Source organism: Crinia signifera, chromosome 6 (genome assembly GCF_055691185.1).
Source record: "Crinia signifera chromosome 6, ASM5569118v1, whole genome shotgun sequence".
Classification (NCBI taxonomy): domain Eukaryota; kingdom Metazoa; phylum Chordata; class Amphibia; order Anura; family Myobatrachidae; genus Crinia; species Crinia signifera.
This window is the reverse complement of record NC_139222.1, coordinates 83506020-83528296: the sequence shown is the minus strand read 5'-3', so window position 1 is coordinate 83528296 and position 22277 is coordinate 83506020. Positions and strand designations below refer to the sequence as shown.

General features: G+C 37.4%; 1 protein-coding gene across 2 annotated transcripts in view; it reads left to right on the top strand.

Moving 5' to 3' along the window:
* Nucleotides 1-19137, top strand: part of GRID1 (glutamate ionotropic receptor delta type subunit 1) — an 854117-nt gene extending 834980 nt beyond the window's left edge. Inside the window, exon 16 of one of the 2 annotated variants that reach the window (XM_083146340.1) lies at nucleotides 14330-19137. In XM_083146340.1, the coding sequence (XP_083002466.1) occupies nucleotides 14330-14758 (429 nt within the window). In that variant the 3' untranslated portion in view covers nucleotides 14759-19137. The remainder of the gene's footprint in view (nucleotides 1-14329) is intronic. The other variant, XM_083146341.1, reaches the window with a different exon arrangement.
* Nucleotides 19138-22277: the final 3140 nt, after the last annotated feature.

Below are 22277 nucleotides of genomic sequence, written 5' to 3'. Positions count from 1 at the left end.
TAATCACAAAATCTTTGTATCTGATCCACTGTCTTTATTTCACAACTATAGGAATTTCTTTGGGCTGCACCCACTCTGCAGAATGCCCATCCCTTCCCCAATAAGACCTATCTTCTAGTCTCTGAATCTTCAAGCATTCCCTGAAAACTCACTTCTTTAGGCAAGCTTATCAAATTCCTGACCACCCACTTAAAATTCATAAAAACTTTTCTATCCACTTACTGTAAATCATTCTTGTACAGTCCAAACATATCCTCACTTATTTTCCTTTTTTACACTTTCCCATCCTCCCGACGCCAGGTCAATTGCTGTGTGACCATATCATAAAGCCCACCAAATAACTTTGCACTTTAGCGGGATTATTTTGGAATAGATAGCATGAATCCTTATGAATCCTTATGTATTAATGCTTCTTCCCTACAGAGGTTAAGCTTGTGAGCTGAGTCTTCCTGCCTCCCAGACTGGCTGTTATTTTCAAGTTTTGTTACATTACTGATTTTTACAGTTGTAAAGTCAAAAGTAATTTGCTGCACTAGATAAAAAGCTGTTAATTTAAAAAAAATCATAGTGGCTTGGAAAAATTTTCTATCTACCTCCCAAGAAACTCCAGAGACGTGTGCTCCCAACTCAGCCAGCCCCTTATTGAAGGGCCTCAAATTGTATGTACATTTTTTTATATTGCGTACTTTCTCCAACAAGACTCAAGGCACTTGATTGTATGGAGAATCACCTGTACTGCACTTTCAGGTGGCTCGGATACCAATTTTCTTTTCTTTTTTTTTATTAGAAACAAGTACTGTACACATTTTGTTTCACTTAATATGTAAGTTAGTGAGCATATAACACATGTTCAGTGTGTTAAATGCTGTCAAATTAACATTTTTGTTTTTTTACTACTGTATGCTTTTAATTTGCATTCTAGCTTATAAAATCATACTAAAAAAACTGGTAGTAAGCTTTATCAAGGGCGTAACTACCATAGGTGCAAGGGGTGCAGCTGCTATGGGGGCCCATCTTTGCTGTCTAACAAAGATGTTTTATATGCATTTATCACCATCAGTTGCTAAATAGGGGGCCCTTAAAATTTTTTGCTATGGGGCCTACGAATATCTAGGTACGCCTCTGAGCTTTATATAACTTTCTGTATACTTCGATTTTTGCTAGATGTACAGTATGTCCTTGATTAATCATGCAGATGCGCAAGCTCTGACCATCAGGGCTGGGGCCAAATTTGGAGCATCACGAGCGATCCTGAATTGACTGCTACAGTATGTGCCTTAAAGATTCTGATTAAATAAAAACAGTGCTGGATAATAGGGAGTGTGCAGAAGCAGGACTTGGGTGTTGGCTGGTTTATTGGTTAGTGATGCTCCTGCATTGTGGTGGGATCATAGTCTATACTTCAGTGGAAAAGAACCATGGGGATGGTCAAGATGCTTGGTCTCAATATCTAAAGAGGCAAGTAGATTAGTACTAAGAAATGAGAGTGTAAAGATGGGCATACTGTAGGACCTCCATGAAAGGAGGAATTTTGCTCACATAAATGGAGCACAATTAAAGTATATTTGCCATCTTCCTCTATCACATCCTTTTGGGCAATTACCTACCATCTATGAGTTTTCATATATGTTCCCCTCCTTTGCACATATTGTTTTAATTTCTGACTAATGACTCACCCTAGATTATATAATACTATTCCTGATTGCATAAAATGTACCTTTTAAATGTAATAATGTACACCTAAAGTGCAAGGATATTGTAAAACACGTGTTTACATGTCCGCTCACCTACCGGTTTAAATTTACATTCAGAAAACATGAAATGTTTTCTATCTAGCTATGCACAAAATATATATTTCTTTATGCTTTTGGTAAATTCCATGCTCTAGAAATGTAAAAGATGACATATGCTGGGGTATACAGCTAAATCAATGTAAGACAAAAAGCTCTTCAATAATTAAAACATAAAACAATCTTATAGTTTGTGTAATTGAATGTTTAAAACAGAAAACCTACTAGCATTCACTGTATTACAATGGTTGGCTTTGGTTTAGCATTAATGACTGCACTGACCCTTCCTGTACTTCAGTGGTACTGTCAGAATTGGCAAGAATCTAACCCAGTTGCACCATTAAATGAACAATAACATTCTACTGTAGCATCTGGATCCCAGCTTTCCATCCAGCTGGCTTGTGTATCAGCATGTACAACTCGCAGTCATCATTAATGATCAGTGACAATGTATTTTCTTCAATACAGTAAGGCGGAATATAACAAATGGTGTTTTGCATTCACTAGGAGCACAGTCAGCTAGTCACAGCCTTGAAGAACTTGCCATGCAATAAATCTAAACAACTGATTTCTGCAGGTGGCAATGCAAGATGTCATAAAGCAGATATTTTATTTGAATGGAATGCGGATATTTTATGTATTTTTAACAACGCAAATGTTTTATGTTGGTGTCACAGCCAGTGTCAGTAATACAGTAATTTTCAGTGATGAGTCCAGCTTGAGCCAAGAATAAATGCAGTTAAAGTTGGCAGTAGAAAAAGCTCAGGGTTCTCTTTCCACAACCCAGTTTCAGAAATCCAGAAAAACAGATTTAAGGAAAAAAAAATCCAATGTGTATGGATTGTGTGCTACTCTTTTTATGTGCTATTTCCAGGGATTTTTTTTTTTACTAGTAAGTAAAGCTCAAGCTAATCTTTAGTAATAATTACCTTAAGACTTGTTCTCTGCAAATATTAAGATCTTAATATATAGGCTTGAAATAAATATGCTTGTACTATCGATATGATGACTCCTCCATTTAACATGTGCAAACAGAATCCCCTCTCTTAACCAGCCACCATATGGTTAAAATCCCGAATGGGTCATAATACCGACAAGGACAAAATCCTGACATTTAAAATCCTGACATTTAAAATCCCGACATTTAAAATCCCGACAGGGTCAAAATACCAACATATAGAATGTACAGGTGAAATGGTTTTTTTCACTGTTTTTTGACCCGAATGTCGAAAGTCGACATGGACACAGTTGGCAGTGAACCGCAGCCGCTCGCAATGCTTCAGGCACGGTGCCTCGTTGCGCTTGGCACATTATTTTATTCTCCCACCACACCCTAGTGGATGGTAGGGCATGAAATACCGCCTGTCGGGTCAAAAAACAATGAAAAACCCATGTCAACCTTGCGACCTGTCGATGGAAAGTCATGTTGACTGTTTCACCTGTACATTCTATATGTCGGTATTTTGACCCTGTCGGGATTTTAAATGTCGGTATTTTGACCCTGTCGGGATTTTAAATGTCGTTATTTTGACCCTGTCGGGATTTTAAATGTCGGTATTTTGACCCTGTCGGGATTTTAAATGTCGGTATTTTGACCCTGTCGGGATTTTAAATGTCGGTATTTTGACCATGTCGGGATTTAAATGTCGGGATTATATATATATATATATATATATATATATATATATATATATATATATATATATATAATATATATAGGTTTCCAAAATGGCACTCAAAAATGTATATAACAACAGTGGTGCAGGGTCTGATGGGATTAATAGAAGCTGTACTTACCCAACCTTGCAGCAGGGAAGAAGACAGACGAGCACTCGTTTTACTCCACAGGCTGTTTCAACTGGGTTCCAACCCTGAAGAAAACTGGTTTGAACCCAGTTGAAACAGCCTGTCAGTCTGTTTGATGTTCTATAAGATGTTTGCCATGTTGTAAATATTCTTTAATACATTCACCTTTTTTCAACTTAAAACGAGTGCTGGTCTGTCTTCTTCCCTGCTGCAAGGTTGGGTAAGTACTGCATATATATATATATATATATATGGATGGATGGATGGATGTCCGGCACTCCCCGCTTGCTGGTGATATCTGTGCCCGGGTGCCTTCCCCTGTGGCAATGCAGCCACCAATATAATTTCCAAAGTATGGGCGTCACTCCGGGACTTGTGAAAGCAAACGTGCAACAACGGTTGTTGCACGTTTGACTGTCTTCTGGTCCTGATGAAGGGTTAACTCCTGAAACGGCGTTGACCATATAGAAGCTAATAAACTTCACTTGCTTTCACAAGACCCGGAGTGACGCCCATACTTTGGAAATTATATATATATATATATATATATATATATATATAGATGATGGATATGTCGGCACTCCACTTGGTGGGTTGAAATGTATAAAGTTCCTCGGTGCCCTCCTGGATCAATTGGATAAGCAAAGGGGCAGATTGGCGGCACTCGCAGGGTTTTAAATGAAGACAAAACACCAAGACGACATTGGTGTTTTGTCTTCATTTAAAACCCTGCGAGTGCCGCCAATCTGCCCCTTTGCTTATATATATATATATATATATATATATATATATATCGTTTTTTTTTTTTTTTACACATACAAACACAATCTCCAAAATTGCGATACTTTGATGAATAGTGGTCGCTAATGACACTTGGTTCCCTACTAGAAGAAACACACTACGTGGCGGCCTGGCACTCTTCCAGACTGGGTTAACCCAATCCCGGTGGGATTCACTAGGTGTTAAGAATCTGCGGCACTCAGGGGAACTTTTTCAATAAATATATTGTGGAAAAAAAGCAACCAACATTTTGGGGTCTAATCGCCTCTTGCAATCACACAATATACTTATTGAAAAAGTTCCCCTGAGTGCATAAATATATGAGATATATATATATATATATATATAGAGCCATCAGTCGAGTGGGACTGATGATTGGTTGTGTCCCTGGTACCAAATCCCATCTAGATTCCACTTCACTAGACAGGCATTACCAAGAGACATCTGAAAAAGTGTCCTCAGTGCCCTGAAAAATGTGGCTCTACCCAATGTCCACTTAACCATGGACATGTGGACAAGTGGATCAGGGCAAAAGAAGGACAATATGAATGTGACAGCCCACTGGGTAGATGCATCGCATATATATATATAGATACTCCACTTTGAAATGAAGACGGGAGGCCGCACTCTCAAAGTGAACAAAAACGTGTATTTAAATCAAAACATAAAATCAAGTGATCAGGTCAGTACATTTCGTCTACAGTTTCTAGGCCGAAGCGCTTCCTCAACACTACTGACAGCATGAAAAAAGCTAAATCAAATGATGTGCAGTGAAACCAACAGAGTATTGTTACATAACATGCTTAAATAGTGTTACTTACTCAGCATGTGCAAACAGCCGCCGGATGTCAGACCAGACCTCCACTGTAATCCCGATGCGAGTGATCACTGATGTGGGGTGGCTGCCTAGGCAACCAGATGGTGTCCTGGCATCCGTTCACCTCAGCATTCACATGCTCCCAACGCCACATACAAATGGGTTACCTGGGAAACCCACTGGCATCCCGGCGTCCTCAACCCAGCGTCTGGATCAATTGCCATGCAGAAGCAGCAGTGTGCGTCGCATCCCTTAGCGGGGAGTGCTGTGAAATAATAAGATGTGTAAGCAGCAATATGTGCTAGCTATACACAATAATAATAATAGTCACCGTATTAATAAAAAATACAAAAGTGTTGAAACAGTATGTATCTGGAGTTTTAAACACATATACTAGTGCTATCCATATTAAAATTACTGGTACTGCTTTCCTAGCAGGGCGCCCGTCTTATTGATTGTATGCCTTAAGTTTAACCCCTTCCCAACATTTGACGTACATTTACGTCATGGTCGGGATGTACTTCCCGACGCATGGCATAAATGTACGTCATGACTTTAAAGTGTCACCGCATCTATAGACGCGGTGACAGAGGGACGATGGCTGCTGTCCCTGACAGCAGACATCTTCCCTCGTGGCCCAGGGGGGGCAGCGATGCCCCCCCCCATCGGCGATCGCTGCGATTGGCTGTTCAAATGTGAACAGCCAATTGCAGCGTTTTCTGTGTTCTGTGTATAATTTTGTCTCTGCTGCCCCCTAGTGTCCAAAAAAATTAAAAGGAGGTTGAAATAATGATGGTAAAATAAAGTAGACATATGGTCTTTGTTAGTTATTAACTATTTTGAGTGGTATGATTATTTGTCTCACAAGCAGAAAATTTAACATTTTGCAAATTGCAAAATGTTCAATTTTTTTACGACATTTTGGTATTTTTTACAAAAAAACAGACTGTATCGACCAAAATTTACCACTAACTTAAAGTACAATGTGTCACAAGAAAACAATCTCAAAATCACTGGGATAAGTAAAAGCAATAAAAAGTTATCCCCACATAAAGTGATACATGTCAGATTTGAAAAAAAGGGCTCTGTCAGGAAGGCAAAAACAGGCTGCGGCGGTAAGGGGTTAAGTTTAAGGTACTTAAGGCATACATTCAACGTGATGGACCCGATTTTTTAATCTCATGGATCTTATGCAGATAAAAAATCGTAAGCCCCCAATAACCATTGTTAACGCCACCAGCACTATCAACGCCAACCCGAAGTGTAGCGAGCCCGCGAGGGGCGGCGGTACGCGTCCTCTGACCTTTTCATACCTCCACTATCCACGTCGGCGTGGAGTTGATCTTATATAGTGTGGCGAGCGCAGCGAGGCAAGCCCCGCGAGGGGACGCGGACTACTTTACATGTATTCTGCGTCCGCTTGCCACGCTTCGGGCTCGGTGGCTCGCTGCGCTCGCCACACTATATAAAAACAACTCCGCGCCGACGTGGATAGTGGGGGTATGAAAAGGTCAGAGAACACGTACCGCTGCGCTCGCCACGCTTCGGGGTGGCGTTAACAATGGGGGGGCCATTTCACCCATGAGGGGGGGTTAGCAATTAAAATTGGGGTTTTGGGGCCTTTTTACATTGATTCCAATGTAAAAATCTCGTCGATTGCATCATCTCATGCATCTTATGCCGCACAAACACATAAGATGCATGAGATGCTTGCAATGTAAAAATCTCTTTACTTTAATACTTAATACTCTATATTTAAATATTCAATGTAATCACTGTTCATATTCTAGCTTGTGACGATCACCCCCAACCTTCTAACAAATGTAAAAATCTCGTCAATTGCATCATCTCATGCATCTTATGCCGCACAAACACATAAGATGCATGAGATGCTTGAGATATCAGCCCCACACATACAATCTAGATCGTGGGCGCCGTGCTAGTAAAGCAGTACCAAATTAGACTATAGTATAAATAAAACTGATGAGCAATACAGTACATATTATATTTAGAATTCCATAGTGAGCACCAATCAAGAGGATATGGCATCAAATACTATAATAGAGAATCACTTAATGAACTCTTACCAAAACAAATTGTTGGTGAGTAATTTGTCACCCATCAATTAAATCTACTCCATATTAGTTTGTTGAAATTATGTGGCAATGCCAAGAGTGATACATTGAATCCAAAAAATAAATCCTACATTCCTCTATTGGTTAATGCTCATTTGGAAAAACATTTAGAAATATATTATTGCACTAAGGGTTAAGAAGGGTCCCCTATATTGAACATATATTGTTAGAAAAACTGATTTATCACTAAACTCGATTGGTATAGTGCTTCATTAATGTCGCGAATATGGACTAAGACAAAGGCGACAAAAATTGAATTAACTTTGTATGTGCAAGCCATAGCTAACATGATCCTCACAAGAAGATGTTTAATGAAATTTGTTTGTTTAGTCTCTCTAAAAGAGACTTGATCAGCGGTGTTTTATCTTTATAGTTTAATGCCAATTCTGTCGATGGCTGTCTTACAATACAAGGGAAGGAGATCCTAAATATTTACTTTGAGTGGTCTCACTCCATGCGGTAATTAAATGGTATAATAGGTAGTTACAATAAGATAGATAAAATGAGCCTCAATAGATGAATAAGGCAAACCGCTTTAGAAAATTTATAGAGTTGAATGGAACACCATTCCCAGCTACTGGTGTGTGTGTGTCCAGCCAACAAGTCAGGGGTTAGTACCACCCACCAGCTAAATGCTGCTCCTTATTGGCTGGGGGCGGGACTAACCCCTGGCATGTGGGAGGAGTTATGAATGTAAACAATCATTCGTGCTTCTCTCACAGGGGTACTGCCAGGTGGAGAAGACATCCATTGATCCGGGAGGCATGTGGTAAGCATAATATCCCTGAACAGGTACTCATTTTGATACTACTTGGACAAAAGGACAGGCCTTCATGGTAATCCATAGGTAATGTATGTGTGAATGCATGTAGTAACTTGATGGTTAACCTTGACACTGTTCCTGAACTACACATCCCAGCATGTTCTGCTTCAGTTTTCCTATATGGCCATGCTAAATCTGATGCAGAGCATGCTGGGATGTGTAGTTCAACAACAGCTGGAGTGCCAAGGTTAGCATCAAGGATGTAGTATGTACTAAAGTTATACTGTTCCTGTGGGTGTGTATGTTTTATTTCTCTCTGTCATATTGTGGAACTACAAGGCCCAATGGGTCCTTTAATGCTCCGCATGCTTTGGCTTGTGGTTCTCCATGTCCCTGCATGTGGTGCAGGCTTGCTGGGACTTGTAGTTCCTCAACATTCCTCAATAGTTTAATCTAATATTATCAGCCTGGTGCCCACCACACCAGGGCACCTGGGACAGCCCCAGGCTTCAGGGGTAACTCTGGAGCGGGAAACCCTTTATTGGGGGTCCCCACTCCTTCATGGTCCCTGCCTGGGCTGACCAGCCACAGGGATTAATGCTTTGGCCGGGTTAACTTGCATAAATGTTTTCCCCCAGCTGTAGCATTACCATGTTGGCTGTTTGAGCCCAGAGCTGGTTGTCAAAATTTGGGGGACCCCCTACTCCTTTTGCCCCCGTATTTTGGCTACCGGGACTGGCCCTTGAGCCTGGTGTTTGTTTGAGAAATCCTGGGGATCCCCTATGATTTTTTGACCCCTGAATTTCTAATACCAGGACTGGTTCTTTGAGCCTGGGGCTGGTTATGCTCAGGAGGGGGGACCCCATGCCGGTTTTTCTTTTATTTTGTGGACATAAATCGCACATATGACTTTCATGACTTAAAACCACACTACATTGCACCATATCACATTTTTTTCAGCCGCTAATTTGCATCCAATTAAATAGTTGATTTTTTTTTAATTGAGACTTACAAAAAATGGGATACGGTATGATTTCAGAACCTTACTAATGCTGGCCACACATCAGACCAACTTTTCTCCAACCATCCAACTACAGTAGTTGCTTGGATGGAATAAAAATATGGTACTGGATGGGAGCATAATATTTACTTCAGAAATTTGCTCCCAAAATCTGGAAAAGGACAAAAACTGTCGCTCAGACACGGTACTGTAGTTGAACCTGTTTGATTTAAACAATTATGCCCCTTTCCCACTGCAGCCTTAACACGGTATATTGCTGATTTTTGAGGGCAAAATACCGTTTAAGGCTGCAGTGGGAAAGCGCCAGAGTTGAAATACCGTTTAAAGTTAAACGGTATTTCAACCCGTTTTCCAAGCAGGGTTTTAGCCGGTAATCTACCGTTTAAGGTGCAATGGGAATGCATCTTAAACGGTATTCTTTGGTTTTACCAGCACGTCTGGCGATGAAGGCTCATATTTGAGCCATCATCGCCAGGTGTGTATGGCAGCCGGGCTGAAAGATCAGAGACTTTCAGCCCAGCTGACCGGCTGCTCCCTCCCCTGGCTGACACCCGCCACCCCCGCCGTCCACACCCCCCGTCGCCCCGCCGTCCACACCCCCCGTCACCCCCACTGGTGCATATACTCACCCCACCGCCGTGCCCACGCTGCCGCTCATCGGGTCTGCTGCGTCTCCCCGGCCAGGCCACACAGCCTGGCGGAGCGCCCCGCCCCCGGCAGAACACCCCGCCCCCGGCTGGCTGCTCTGCTAGTGTGGAGTGACTCGGAGCATGTAAACTCCACTGGCCACCAATGCGTTTTTTAAGCAAGTAATATATAGATTGCTGGCATATGTCAGCAATCTATATATTACTGATACCACTGGGCACCAATGTGTATATATATATATAAGCCATTAATATATACACTGATACACTGCTGGCACATGCCAGCAATGTATATAATCACTGGCACCACTGGGCACCAATGTGTTTTTTTAAGCCAGTAATATATAGATTGCTGGCACATGCCAGCAATCTATATATTACTGATACCACTGGGCACCAATGTAATATATTTAAGCCAGTACATATATACATTGCTGGCACAGACCAGCAATGTATATATTATTGGCACCACTGCCCACCAATGTTTATATTTTGATATGCCCACTGCCACCAATGTAGTGAATATATACTGTATATACTGGCTAGCACCAACTATATATATATATATATATATATATATATATATATATATATATATATATAGGCAGTTTGCATTTAAATATACATTGGTGGTAGTGGGCATATAAATATAATAAGCAATCAGGGCCGGCACTTGGGAGCAGGTCAGTGGCGTGGAGCAAGGTGACTGGCACCCGCACCCCGTCCCCCCTAAAGCCAGTTGAGCCACACTGCACCACAGCTGACTTGCTCCGGCGCCCGCACCCCCCACCCTGCACCCGTGGACCGTTCACCGCGCCACGCTGTCGGAGCGGCGTGGCTGCACACACATCACCCCGTCCCCCCCCTCTGTGGAACTACTCGCTGGAGGCCGCATACTCCCCACCCCCGTGTCGCTGCCAGTAACGTAAATATGGAACCAATGGAATTCAAACCCAGCCCATTATGTAAATAGCCGTTTATAATGAAAGATTTTCAGCAAAGTCTTTCACCTCCTGAAAATATCTTGCTCTTTGGGGAAAATAGCTCAGTGTGTACGCACTACTTTGGTGAAAGATATATGTAACAGAGATTTTGGCCCATTAAAGCCTATTAAAGTCACAGGCACTCATTTGTGCTGTAAAAACGTTTTGAAGAGCTAAAACGTTTTACCTGCAATGGGAATGGTACTTAAATGGCATTTAAAACTGTAATCTGCTGCAGTGGGAATGCTAAATACCGTTTAAGATTACCTGTAACTTAAAACGGGTCTGCAATGGAAAAGCAGCATTAGACTGAATGTTTTTGTCTATTTTACTGAGTGTGTGAGCACATTTCTGATTGTCCTTTGCTCTCATCCAGTACCATATTGTTATTCCATCCAAGCAACTAGTTGGATGGTTGGAGGAAAGTTGGTTTGATGTGTGGCCAGCATAATAATTGCATCCTGTTTAATGTTACCCCCTAGTCATTGACAATGTCGTCAGATTTGACTGCATATTCAGATTATCAGGATTATTGTTTAATGAACCGTGTAGCATACATAATTATATAGTGAGTGGGTACACACTGTTTGATATGCATGATAATTTTGTTATCATGCACATCATTAACAAACATCATAAAAAGTGTACTCCCCTTTTGTCCTTGTACACAATGATCAGATTACCTGGAGGAAAACTAGGATAGCACATACCTAAAAATTTGGAATTGTCCTCATGGCAGGAGATGTGGCCTCACAAGAAAAGATGACTTATACCTCAATTTTACACACTTCACTCCCTGAATTTACAACATTAACCACCCCCCAACCCTGATATTACTAGCATTCAGCCACCCTTCTCACTTTACCAGGCTTCCAAACTTCCCCCTTTCCCACACACACACTAAAAGTCATCAAATGGAATGTGTCCCCTCTGGAGCCCTGCAAATGCAACTAAACCCTCGCTCTTTTTACAACATACTAATTTTCTGCAGACATCGAATAATCAATACTATTATTTTATAGTAGAGACTAGTAATTGTGCACTCTGATTGGTGATAAGATAATTAAACAAATAGATTATCAGAGTACATCTGCCAAGTTTGAATACTAAAGTTTTGAATAGCATTCATTTTAATATATCTCAAATATCATAATAACAATTGAAAGAAAACATTATATGAGAACTTTTTAATATCTTTTTTGACTAATATAAAAAAAAATGAAAGGTCAGAGAATTTTTCTGAATTGTATTTTATGCTCTTCATTGAATTGTCAGGTGGCCCACAAAGTTGGATATTAAATAAATCAATGCATTTGCATTAACACTCTGCTCTTGACCTACTTGAAGTTTGAAATTCAAAATTATGTAACACTGTGTCAAATGAATGTTATTCTAATATTATTTGGATCCAAAACACTTAAGAAGTGACCCTAGACTTCATTAGAATCTGCTCAGACACAAGATTTCTCTGTACTGTTCTCTTCTTTAATAGCCAGCTGAAATAGTCCTTAAATTGCAATTGCAGCAAAAGTTTTTTTTCTTTTTAAGTCATATTATTCCCATTATTAGTATTATCAGCCCTTAAGATTCACACTGGAGCTAATATTATTTGGATCCAATTAACCTATTGAATTGTGAGAAGCTGGCTGTCAAGATCTGCATGTGTGTGTCCAGCATTACAGACATATTGTGACTTTAATCTTTAACTGCTTTGCTCAGAGAGGCAGTATACACAGAAAGAAATCTATCAATATTATTTGCTAAACTGTCTTGACAAACACACAGATAACATATTTCAAACATTTCATCATGGAGGGTGACAAGTGACTTCAATTTTTGTCTGCAGAGCAAGCAAAAAGAAGAAGTTTCAATGCATAGTTTAAATGGGTTACACGAATCAGTGCCTGGTTACATTTTGAGCTGCACTCATGTTTGAGCTGTTGAAAGTATACATAACAAACTATGTACATCTTATTTATTTTTCTTCTTTAAATGTGTTGCTTTTAGTAATATTGTCAATTTAATCTTTAAATATAGTAGTATTAGAACAGCAAGCTATTTATGTGTGAGAGCCTTGAAATAAGGCACAAGCTTCTAGACATTTTTGGTAGGATGTAATACAGTTAGATTTTAATGCATATGCATGAAGCTGACCAAACTGTTGACTTTTCTTAAAGCAGCAGTCATTTACAAGGCAAAACAATGCCTTGTAAGAGATTGCCACTTTAAAAAAGTCTATGTACCGCTGGCATCCCGCACCTCCAGCAAACTGGGACTATATTACATCCCACCATTTATCTGACTATTGACCAAGTGTTTGATTTGTGCTTATCTTATTTCAATAGCTCTGCATTGTTACTGATAATTGTGGCTTTAGCATCATGTGGCTGGATGCAAATTATTTTGTTTGGTTTCTATCAAGTACCTGCTCAATTTTAATAATACTTGTTCAATGAAGAATCGTTTAATCATTGTGAGGTACTGTCACAGTGAATCCTTATGTTAGTAATACAGTAGGGCCAATCATGGGCTGGCTGAATCCACTAGTCAAATCATCTCTCTTATAGCAAGCAATTCATTTGTATTGCTATTTGGTCTTGTTGTATTTCTATTTGGTCTTGTTGATATCTGATCTATCAATGAGTAATGTTATTGCTATCTCTAGTTACTAAAAAATTTGTTATAAAAAGTTATATATACATAAATATGCAAATATGCAAAAAATATACATAAATTAGTCACCAGTTTATGTTCCCATAAAAGCCACTTACTACAAGTTTTTTTGCTTCCACTCTATTCTCGCAGAGACCTAGAAAGAAAAAGTCAATTAATCATCTGGAGTAGTCACTTGTTTATAATGTTAGGAGAGTTTTATGGAACAAAGGGGATTGTGGTGATTTTTTCTTTGAACACACATTATTATATCTGATGGGAAACAATTATCTTGAACAAGCTGCGGAACAGTAATATTAATGCCCAAGGCTGTGTATACACCAGAATTATGCAATGCTTGATTTGCTCTGCAGGGTATCTAGTGGTCGATGGCACTCAAAACATTTGAATAGAGGTGAGGAACAGTGTTATCCTTTTATTATTTAGGATGAATTTCAGGAAAGGTTTTTTTTTTAACCACCATTTCCACCATGGTTTCAAAAATATAATAACAATGATTAACTTTAGGGAGAAACATGGTATGTGTACCAAAAAAAAATTATAATATTTAGACTCTAAATTACATAAATTAATGACATTATTTTTGTGTCATTACAACAAATTCAACCAATGCTTGCTATTTTTCCACTTTTATAAAAGTACCCAGTGCTATTATTGCTTCCTGTAATTATTAGTAAATATATACTTGCCTTAACATTAAATACTTATCTATTTATTGTAAAAATTTAATCTTATAAATTACTTAGTGATTTAAATAATTAATTTTCAACCTAATAAATATTTTTTGTAGGACAATATGCTTATGTACTAGTGCTGTATATATTTAGGCACATTAATTCATTAATATTTATACTAAATATTTGTCTATTTTGTATTCTACCTTATATGATCTTGATTTTCATTTTTCTCCGTAGGATAAAGAAGTTAATTTGGAACAAGTACACAGACGTATGAACAGTTTAATCGATGAAGATATGGCACACAAGCAAATCTCTACTGCATCAATTGAAATATCAGCACTGGAAATGGGCGGAATGCAATCTAGCCAAAACATGGAGCCAGTCCGAGAATACCAGAACACTCAGCTTTCAGTCACCACATTTTTACCTGAACAATCTAGTCATGGTGGTGTTAGGACACTTTCATCTGTATCAGGCAGTAACTTACCCTTGCCCCTTAGCAGCTCTGCTACCATGCCCTCTATACAGTGTAAACACAGATCGCCAAATGGAGGACTATTTCGTCAAAGTCCTGTGAAAACACCCATGCCAATGTCATTCCAATCCATGCCTGGGGGACCCATTCCAGAAGCCATTGAGACTTCTCATGGAACATCAATATAGTTTAAAAAAATGCAGAGATTTTTAATACAACTAAAAAAAAAAAAAAACAACAAAAAAACTCTTACATTTTTCTTGTATATATCTGTAAATAACAAAAGAATGAAGTGGGGTAAAAGTGTATTTTGAATATTCCCATTTTTTGAAGTCAGTAAAACAAACAAAAATGTATGAATGGCTTTGTAAATTTTGTTCTATATGAATAAAACAGCAACATACTTGTGACCCTTCTCAAGTGCCAAAGAAGACCTGTGACTGGGACAGAAGGCCAACGGTCCTTCGAAGCATTTCATTTTCAGTTGGGTTCGTTATTGCTTAGACTATCACATCTTACAAACAACTGTCTAGTCACTGCGTGGCATTTCATTTTAAAATAGGCTGAAAAAAGTTTACATACCAGCATTAGTGTATGTTTTAAAACAAAATGGAAAGTGTAAGCTAAATTACAGTTGAAATGTTTCCTTCTAACAAGCATTTGGGATTGAATCTCCACAAAAAATTTATAGGTTAAAGCACTGGTTTATTAAATTGTATTTTATGTGTACTGTGCTCTGTGGCCTTTTGATTTAACCTTTACAATTGGCAGGATCTCTGATATCTTTCGTGGGAAATGGAGAGGTTAGAGGTGAGAAGAAAAATCTGTTCACTGAAACCTGTAATCATCTTTTTGTGGCACGTACAATGAAAGGTTGGTTGGTACCAATGATTTATAAATGGGAAAAGAAAAAGTTTGTTGATAGAAAACTGTCTCTGTCTGAGCTTTAAAGAGTGTTCCATACCGTTATAAAAATCTTTTTTGATATATAAAAGTTATAGAATCAGTTTTCATTATGCTATTCCGGCTTTAACCATCATGTACTGCAATTAAAAACAAGCTAACAAATATGCTGGAAAGAAAACTGAAAGACATACAGTATTCAATTGAAAAGGATTTGAGTGGTTTTCTTTTATTTTTTTACCTTTTACTTTTTGTTATGCTTGATTTTGCATCTGTTGAGCTGTAGAGATAGTTTTCATAATATGATCGCAGGGAGGTACCGTTAATGCAGTATACTTACTAAGCATTGAGTTGTAAAACCTGATGCTTCTGAGCAAGCTTATGCACAATATTTAAAATGGCATTGCATTTGCTATCTGTATTTTGCTAGGTAGAGCATTGCCCTTTTAATATCAGGCATAAACATGCTGGTACTTATGTAATATCTGGGCTCCCGTTTTTCTTATGAGACCGTGTCCGCTCGCCACGCTTCGGGCACGGTGGCTCTCTGTGCTCGCCACACTATATAAAATCAACTCCATGCTTAGTTGGATAGTAGGGGTATGAAAAAATGGGGTGCATTTAACATGGGAGCCCAGATAATACATAAGTACCAACATGCTCAGCTGTGCCATATTTTAGAACTGCAACGTTTTTTAAATACAATTCAAACTCAATTCAAACTTATTAAACAAAGGTCAAACAGTAGTCTGATATGATGAAGCAGAAAACAAGATATGACTATATTTTCATTAAATGATAATTATCACTATAATTGTAGTTTGCTAATTTTTTCATAGACCGTTTTCAAATATATGTGCTTAATTTGGTTATGACATTTCTGTTTATTTAATTACTGACTGCTGTGTACCCCTTGCTAGGAAACCATGACACATTAAAAGAACAAAGTCAAAAGGTATATATTTACAGTATGATGATGATTTAAAGGGTATTTATGTTTACAGGTTTTTTTTTACATTTACTAAAACCACTTTATTCTGTGCATTTTACTTTGGCATTGATTCACAATGGCTCATTTCTTTTTATATGACAATAGACAACACAAATATACTCTCTGGATACAATTTTATCCAATGCAAATAGCATAACAATTCTCGCTGGAGAGATTTTTCAACGTAGGAAAATTAAGCCACCCAAGAGTATAAAGCCACTTTTAATGTGAATCTGAATAGCAGCAAAGAACACTGGTGCAGCTGGTTAATTCTCCCTAATGAGACTCATGGTATATAGGATAATGCATCTCTTAATGTTAACTGCCATGAAACTACATGTCACAGATGAATTCCATCACCATGCATTTAACAGTAGATGTGAGTTACTATTTAGTTTTTCATTGATAGCAATTTCTAACATTGAAAAATAATAATTTCAGTGTAAAATTGTTATTTTTATATTTATTGTTACTTTTTCACTGTTCTGTGTATCTCATTTTGCAAATGGTAAGCAATGCTATAGCATAGACAGTGCATTAATGGGCACCAAGAAAATATTTAGTCCCAGTAGTTACAGTGTCTTAACTAGGACATGTGGGGTGGGGTAAGGGCATGACCATGTAACTTTGTATTCATTTTTACTATTACTATTATTTTGATAGCACACCATTTGCTGAAATATGTCTGCAACAATTGGGGGCTATAAGTTCTACCATAGCATTCATGAGTATGAAAGCAGACTTGACACCCTTGAGTTCACTGCAGATACAGCCAAATAACTTCTTACTTTGCCTATGTTATAAAAACCCTTAATAGCATTTCATGTCCTTGAATTTTAGAGCATCAGGTCCTAACTCAACCCAAATGAGTGTCAGGTCTGAATCCATTTTGGATGGTCAGTAAATATAACATTTCATATGCCTTATAAAAATATACTACAATTATTTTTTTTTTCATTTATTAATTCATTCACTGCACAGGGTCAAGCTTCTTTTGTAAAAATATACACCCATGAGCTTTGAGCAGATCAAAGTTCCAATTTAAAAAAGTTTCATACATTTTAGCATGGTAATTCAGACACCATTTTGGCAAGTTACACATGCTTAATACATGTAAATATTAGATTAATCTATTTTTTTGATAGATAATATACTATCTCCTGAAACAGTTTTTAGATAAAAAAATGTAATTTTGCTCTCAGTCTGAAATGATAAAAAATGTAATAAAAAAAAATCCTGTTATGAACATGTAATTTTATTGGTTACTTAAACTGTAGGTATCCAATTATAAAATGACACACTGGTTTGTAAAACCAATGGTTATGTTATATTTGTTAGATACATCTTTATTCAGGTATTGTAAATCTGTAGTAATTTCAGGTATGTATTCGGCAGTTTGACACATGAGTCATAAAAAATAAACACAGTATATAACATTTTGAATGTATTCTACAAGAATTCTAATTTTGAATTGTTCTGTTTTTAAATCTGTTTTGATAATCTGTAAATGATAAAGCCACATTTTTTTTCAAGCAAGCATTTTTCTTTATATCATATTCATACTGATGCACAAGTAATGCATTTACTGCTGTATTTAATAAAAATTAAACTTCCCTCCAAGACGCACACACAGTAAAATTCTATACAATTGGAACTACTTTAGCTTAAAGTAGGTTGCAAAATGCTCTAAAATACCAAAATGCACTTATGAAATATATAATTAAAATGTTGATAAAAACTATGGGTGGTACCTAATTATCTGCAGTAATTTAGCATGGATAATTGATTTACAGGGGGCTTTCCAATTAACCCCTGGTACATGTTCTTCTTAATTCTTTGGCAGGTATTCAATGCTGCCGGCGAGGGGGTTAAACAGTGAGGATTGCAGAAAACCAGCGATCCTCGCTGTTTAACCCCCGCGCCGGCCGATTACCCTATTCAACGTTCTGGGGAAATACTCGCCATCACAGGACGGCGAGAATTCCCCAAAACAGCAAGACCCGTGGCTAATGCAGAAAACTCGCTGTATTTAGCCGCAATTCTTGCTGCTTCTGGAGCCGCATACAGTACACCAATTCCCCCTCGCTCAAAAAATGGAGTGAGGGGAAATTGGCATATGAAGGGGCTGCGTTGAATACTGACAGGGTGAGTGGTGGCAGCGAGCAGGAAGCTGTCGCTGTCGCCGCTCGCCCACAGCATTGAATACCTGCCTTTGTGTGCCTCAGACACACAAAGCATAATCTATGCTAAACAGACCCGTTTTACTGCGATAATTCATGGGCTATAACTAGACTACATTGTCAAAAATCATGCTACTAGCCTGTTTTTATGGACTAAAAAAATTGTGTATGTAATTGGATACCTCCTTGTTTGAGAGGAATAATATGGTAGACCCAGGCATTTTAAAATGTGCTAGATTGTGCTAGATTCAGATTTATAACCTAGATGGAAATGTTATTGTACACTGCAAAGGTAGCTCTGCTGTGCAAAGTTACACAAATACAGTAGAACAATGTTGATATATCACAACCGCTGCTAAATACATCTACCAGTGAAGAAGTGGAATTTGCAGAATGTCCAGGTTAAACATGGTATGATGACATTGGTGTATGTTCAATATTTGAAGAAAAACAACATAGTAACTGTATAATAAAAATGTCTCGTTTTGATAAACATGCAGTAATTGCATTTTTTATAGCATGACTGAAGTAATGTGTAAATTTTACTTTTTTATAGTTAATTAGGCCCCCTAGTAAACAAAATCACAATTTACAGTTTAAGTAAAGGATATATACTAATAGTAATATTTGCCTAAATTAACAATTTAAAAAATAATATATATTAAATTATTACAGCGCATATATATGTTTGTAGGTATATCTGAGAAAAACAATGATTGATTATATATATATATATATATATATATATATATATATATATATATATATATATATATAGAGTAGACCAATTAACCGGCACTCTCAGCTTGCTTGCTCAGCTTACACCCGGTGCAAATCCTCCCGGCGTTACCAGGAAATACAGAGTCCAGACCGACTGCACACTAGGGTTCTTCACCAATAACTGCTCATATCACGCCAGCATCAAAGCAACGTTTCAATGTTTTAATACATTTTTATTTCATTTTTAATACATTTTTATCAAGCTCACAAGCTTAATAAAAATGTATTAAAACATTGAAACGTTGCTTTGATGCTGGCATGATACGAGCAGTTATTGGTGAAGAACCCTAGTGTGCAGTCGGTCTGGACTATATATATATATATATATATATATATATATATATATATATATATATATATATTTATATATATATATATATATATATAAAATTATATATATAAAATTATATATATATATATATATATATATATATATATATATATATATACATACAGCAAGTTGGTCCGGCACAGCCACTTGACATAAAAACCTTCAGCGGGTGCCCGCACACAGCTCAGAACGGCAATATAGGAAACAGGAACTGCAGCACTCCAGCCTTGTAGTGATAAAATTCTTGATTTATTTGGCAACGTTTCAATACAACAACCTGTATTTTCCTCAGTTCCTGTTTCCTATATATATGTATATATATATATATATATATATATATATATATATTTATATATGTACGGGCGACAAATAAAGCGGCACTTGGAGACTGGTATAAAAAAAAGTCTATTGTGGCATAAAATACACAGTGTCCGACGTTTTGGGGACAGCGGCCCCATTTATCAAGGTGAGTGAACCACACCTTGATAAAGGTGGCCGTTGATGCAATAGACTTTTTGGTACTTATGTATTATCTGGGCTCCCATGTTAAATGCACCCCATTTTTTCATACCCCTACTATCCAACTACGCATGGAGTTGATTTTATATAGTGTGCCCGAAGCGTGGCGAACTGATGCGGTCTCGTAAGAAAAACGGGAGCCCAGATATTACATAAGTACCGACTTTTTTTATACCAGTCTCCTAGTGCCGCTTTATTTGTCGCCCGTATTCATCCCTGCATTGAGGGCAACTGTTAACAGTTAAGCTGTCTGCCTGAGGAGTTAGTGCCATAATGTTTTATTCTATTATTCAGCATACGTTGGATGTCAAATTTAAATCATTATTGATTGTTTTATATCAGTATAAAAGTTATGGGGCTTTAATTTTATTGTTAACAACTTGGCTGTCAACAATTGTCTTGTTACCATTTTTCCATGGATTCATCGTTGTAGCAAATGTAATTTTATACTATGCTACTAATTCCATTTCTTACTTTATATTAGCTGATTATCCATCTGATTTTTGTATAGCTGCAGGATTTCTATTTTTCAATTGAAAAAGATATTTGGCATGATAACATAATTGTAATAGTATCTGGATGATAGGGAAAATCATGCTTCGAACAGCAGTATCTAAAGCTTAATATATAAATGAAAGATGTTTCTGGGCTAATCTGTCTGGCGCCAATTATTACATGCAGCAGATGGTAAAAAAAATAGGATTAGCAAATAACCCTGGTTATTTTGATTGATCAATACCCAACGTGTTTCGTTCCGGTTAGGAACTTCATCAGGGGATTTTTGATCTACATTTTTACATATAAATTGTGTTAAAAAATTGGTACTAAGTGCATCTATTAAAACAATAGTAATAATTATACCATTGGTATGAATAGAAATTACAATTCATTTTTTTACAATTCATTTTTTGATTCGATATATATATATATATATATATATATATATATATATATATATATATATACTAAAAGAAATTATTAATACATGTCTACATATGAACAACAATTTGTTCAAATGTACCAAATTCTCTTCCATGTGTCTGTGGAAAAAAAAAAACTAACCCGGAGTTATTTTAATCTTTACATTAAGTTATGCATGTAATTATTTCCTGTTCCTACATTTAAAAAAATTGATCTGGATTAAAATTGGTGATGCCAATGGTAAATCTATAGGACCCTTCTGCCCTAAATGGCTGATGAAAAACTGTAGTTTTTCTTTAAAAAAAGGTCCACTTTGTACTTACTTGGGATGCCATGTATTGCCGTACAATAGGGTTCAAGAGGTGAGATTTATTGAAAATAGGATTTTGACGATAACAACCAATCATAAGCTACTTTTTTTATTTAAGAGACAAAAGCAATGGAGTTTTACACAGGAAGTGAAGTGTAGGGGGTTCTGGTCACATCCAGATTTTACCTGCTGAGGGGTGACTCCAACAATGCTCCTTCTCAGTGGCAGGAGATGGATGCTGCACTGTTACATTTTGTACAGCATCTGGCTCATATCACTGTGTCTGAGCCAGCAGTGCAGCCACCACCGAAGTCTCCAAGAGAAGCCAGCATCTCCCTAACACCCGGAGTGACAAAATGGAGGTTGAGATAAGCCACATCCTCCTACTAAGTCACACCCCCTCCTGTAAAGTTGCACCACTTTTCATGCCACACTGGCTGTCATACAGGTAATGGTCACCACTGTGCTCATTCATTAAGAAGGCATACTTGTTTACGTACTGTATTTACCTCGTATTAACATGCTAAATTTGTTCTCTGAAGGCTGATTTTTAAAACTCTGACACAGATTAAGATCATTAGCAAATATGTATGTATTTTTGTGATGGAAAATAAATGTCTGTATTTTCTAATTAAGTCAAATTCCATCTATACAAATATATTATATTGTAAGGTTTTTTAACTGATAATGCAACATGTCCCATCGAGTAGTACAGTTCTATAAACATTATATTTCCCTTCTTAATTTATATGTATTTATAAAATACAGTATA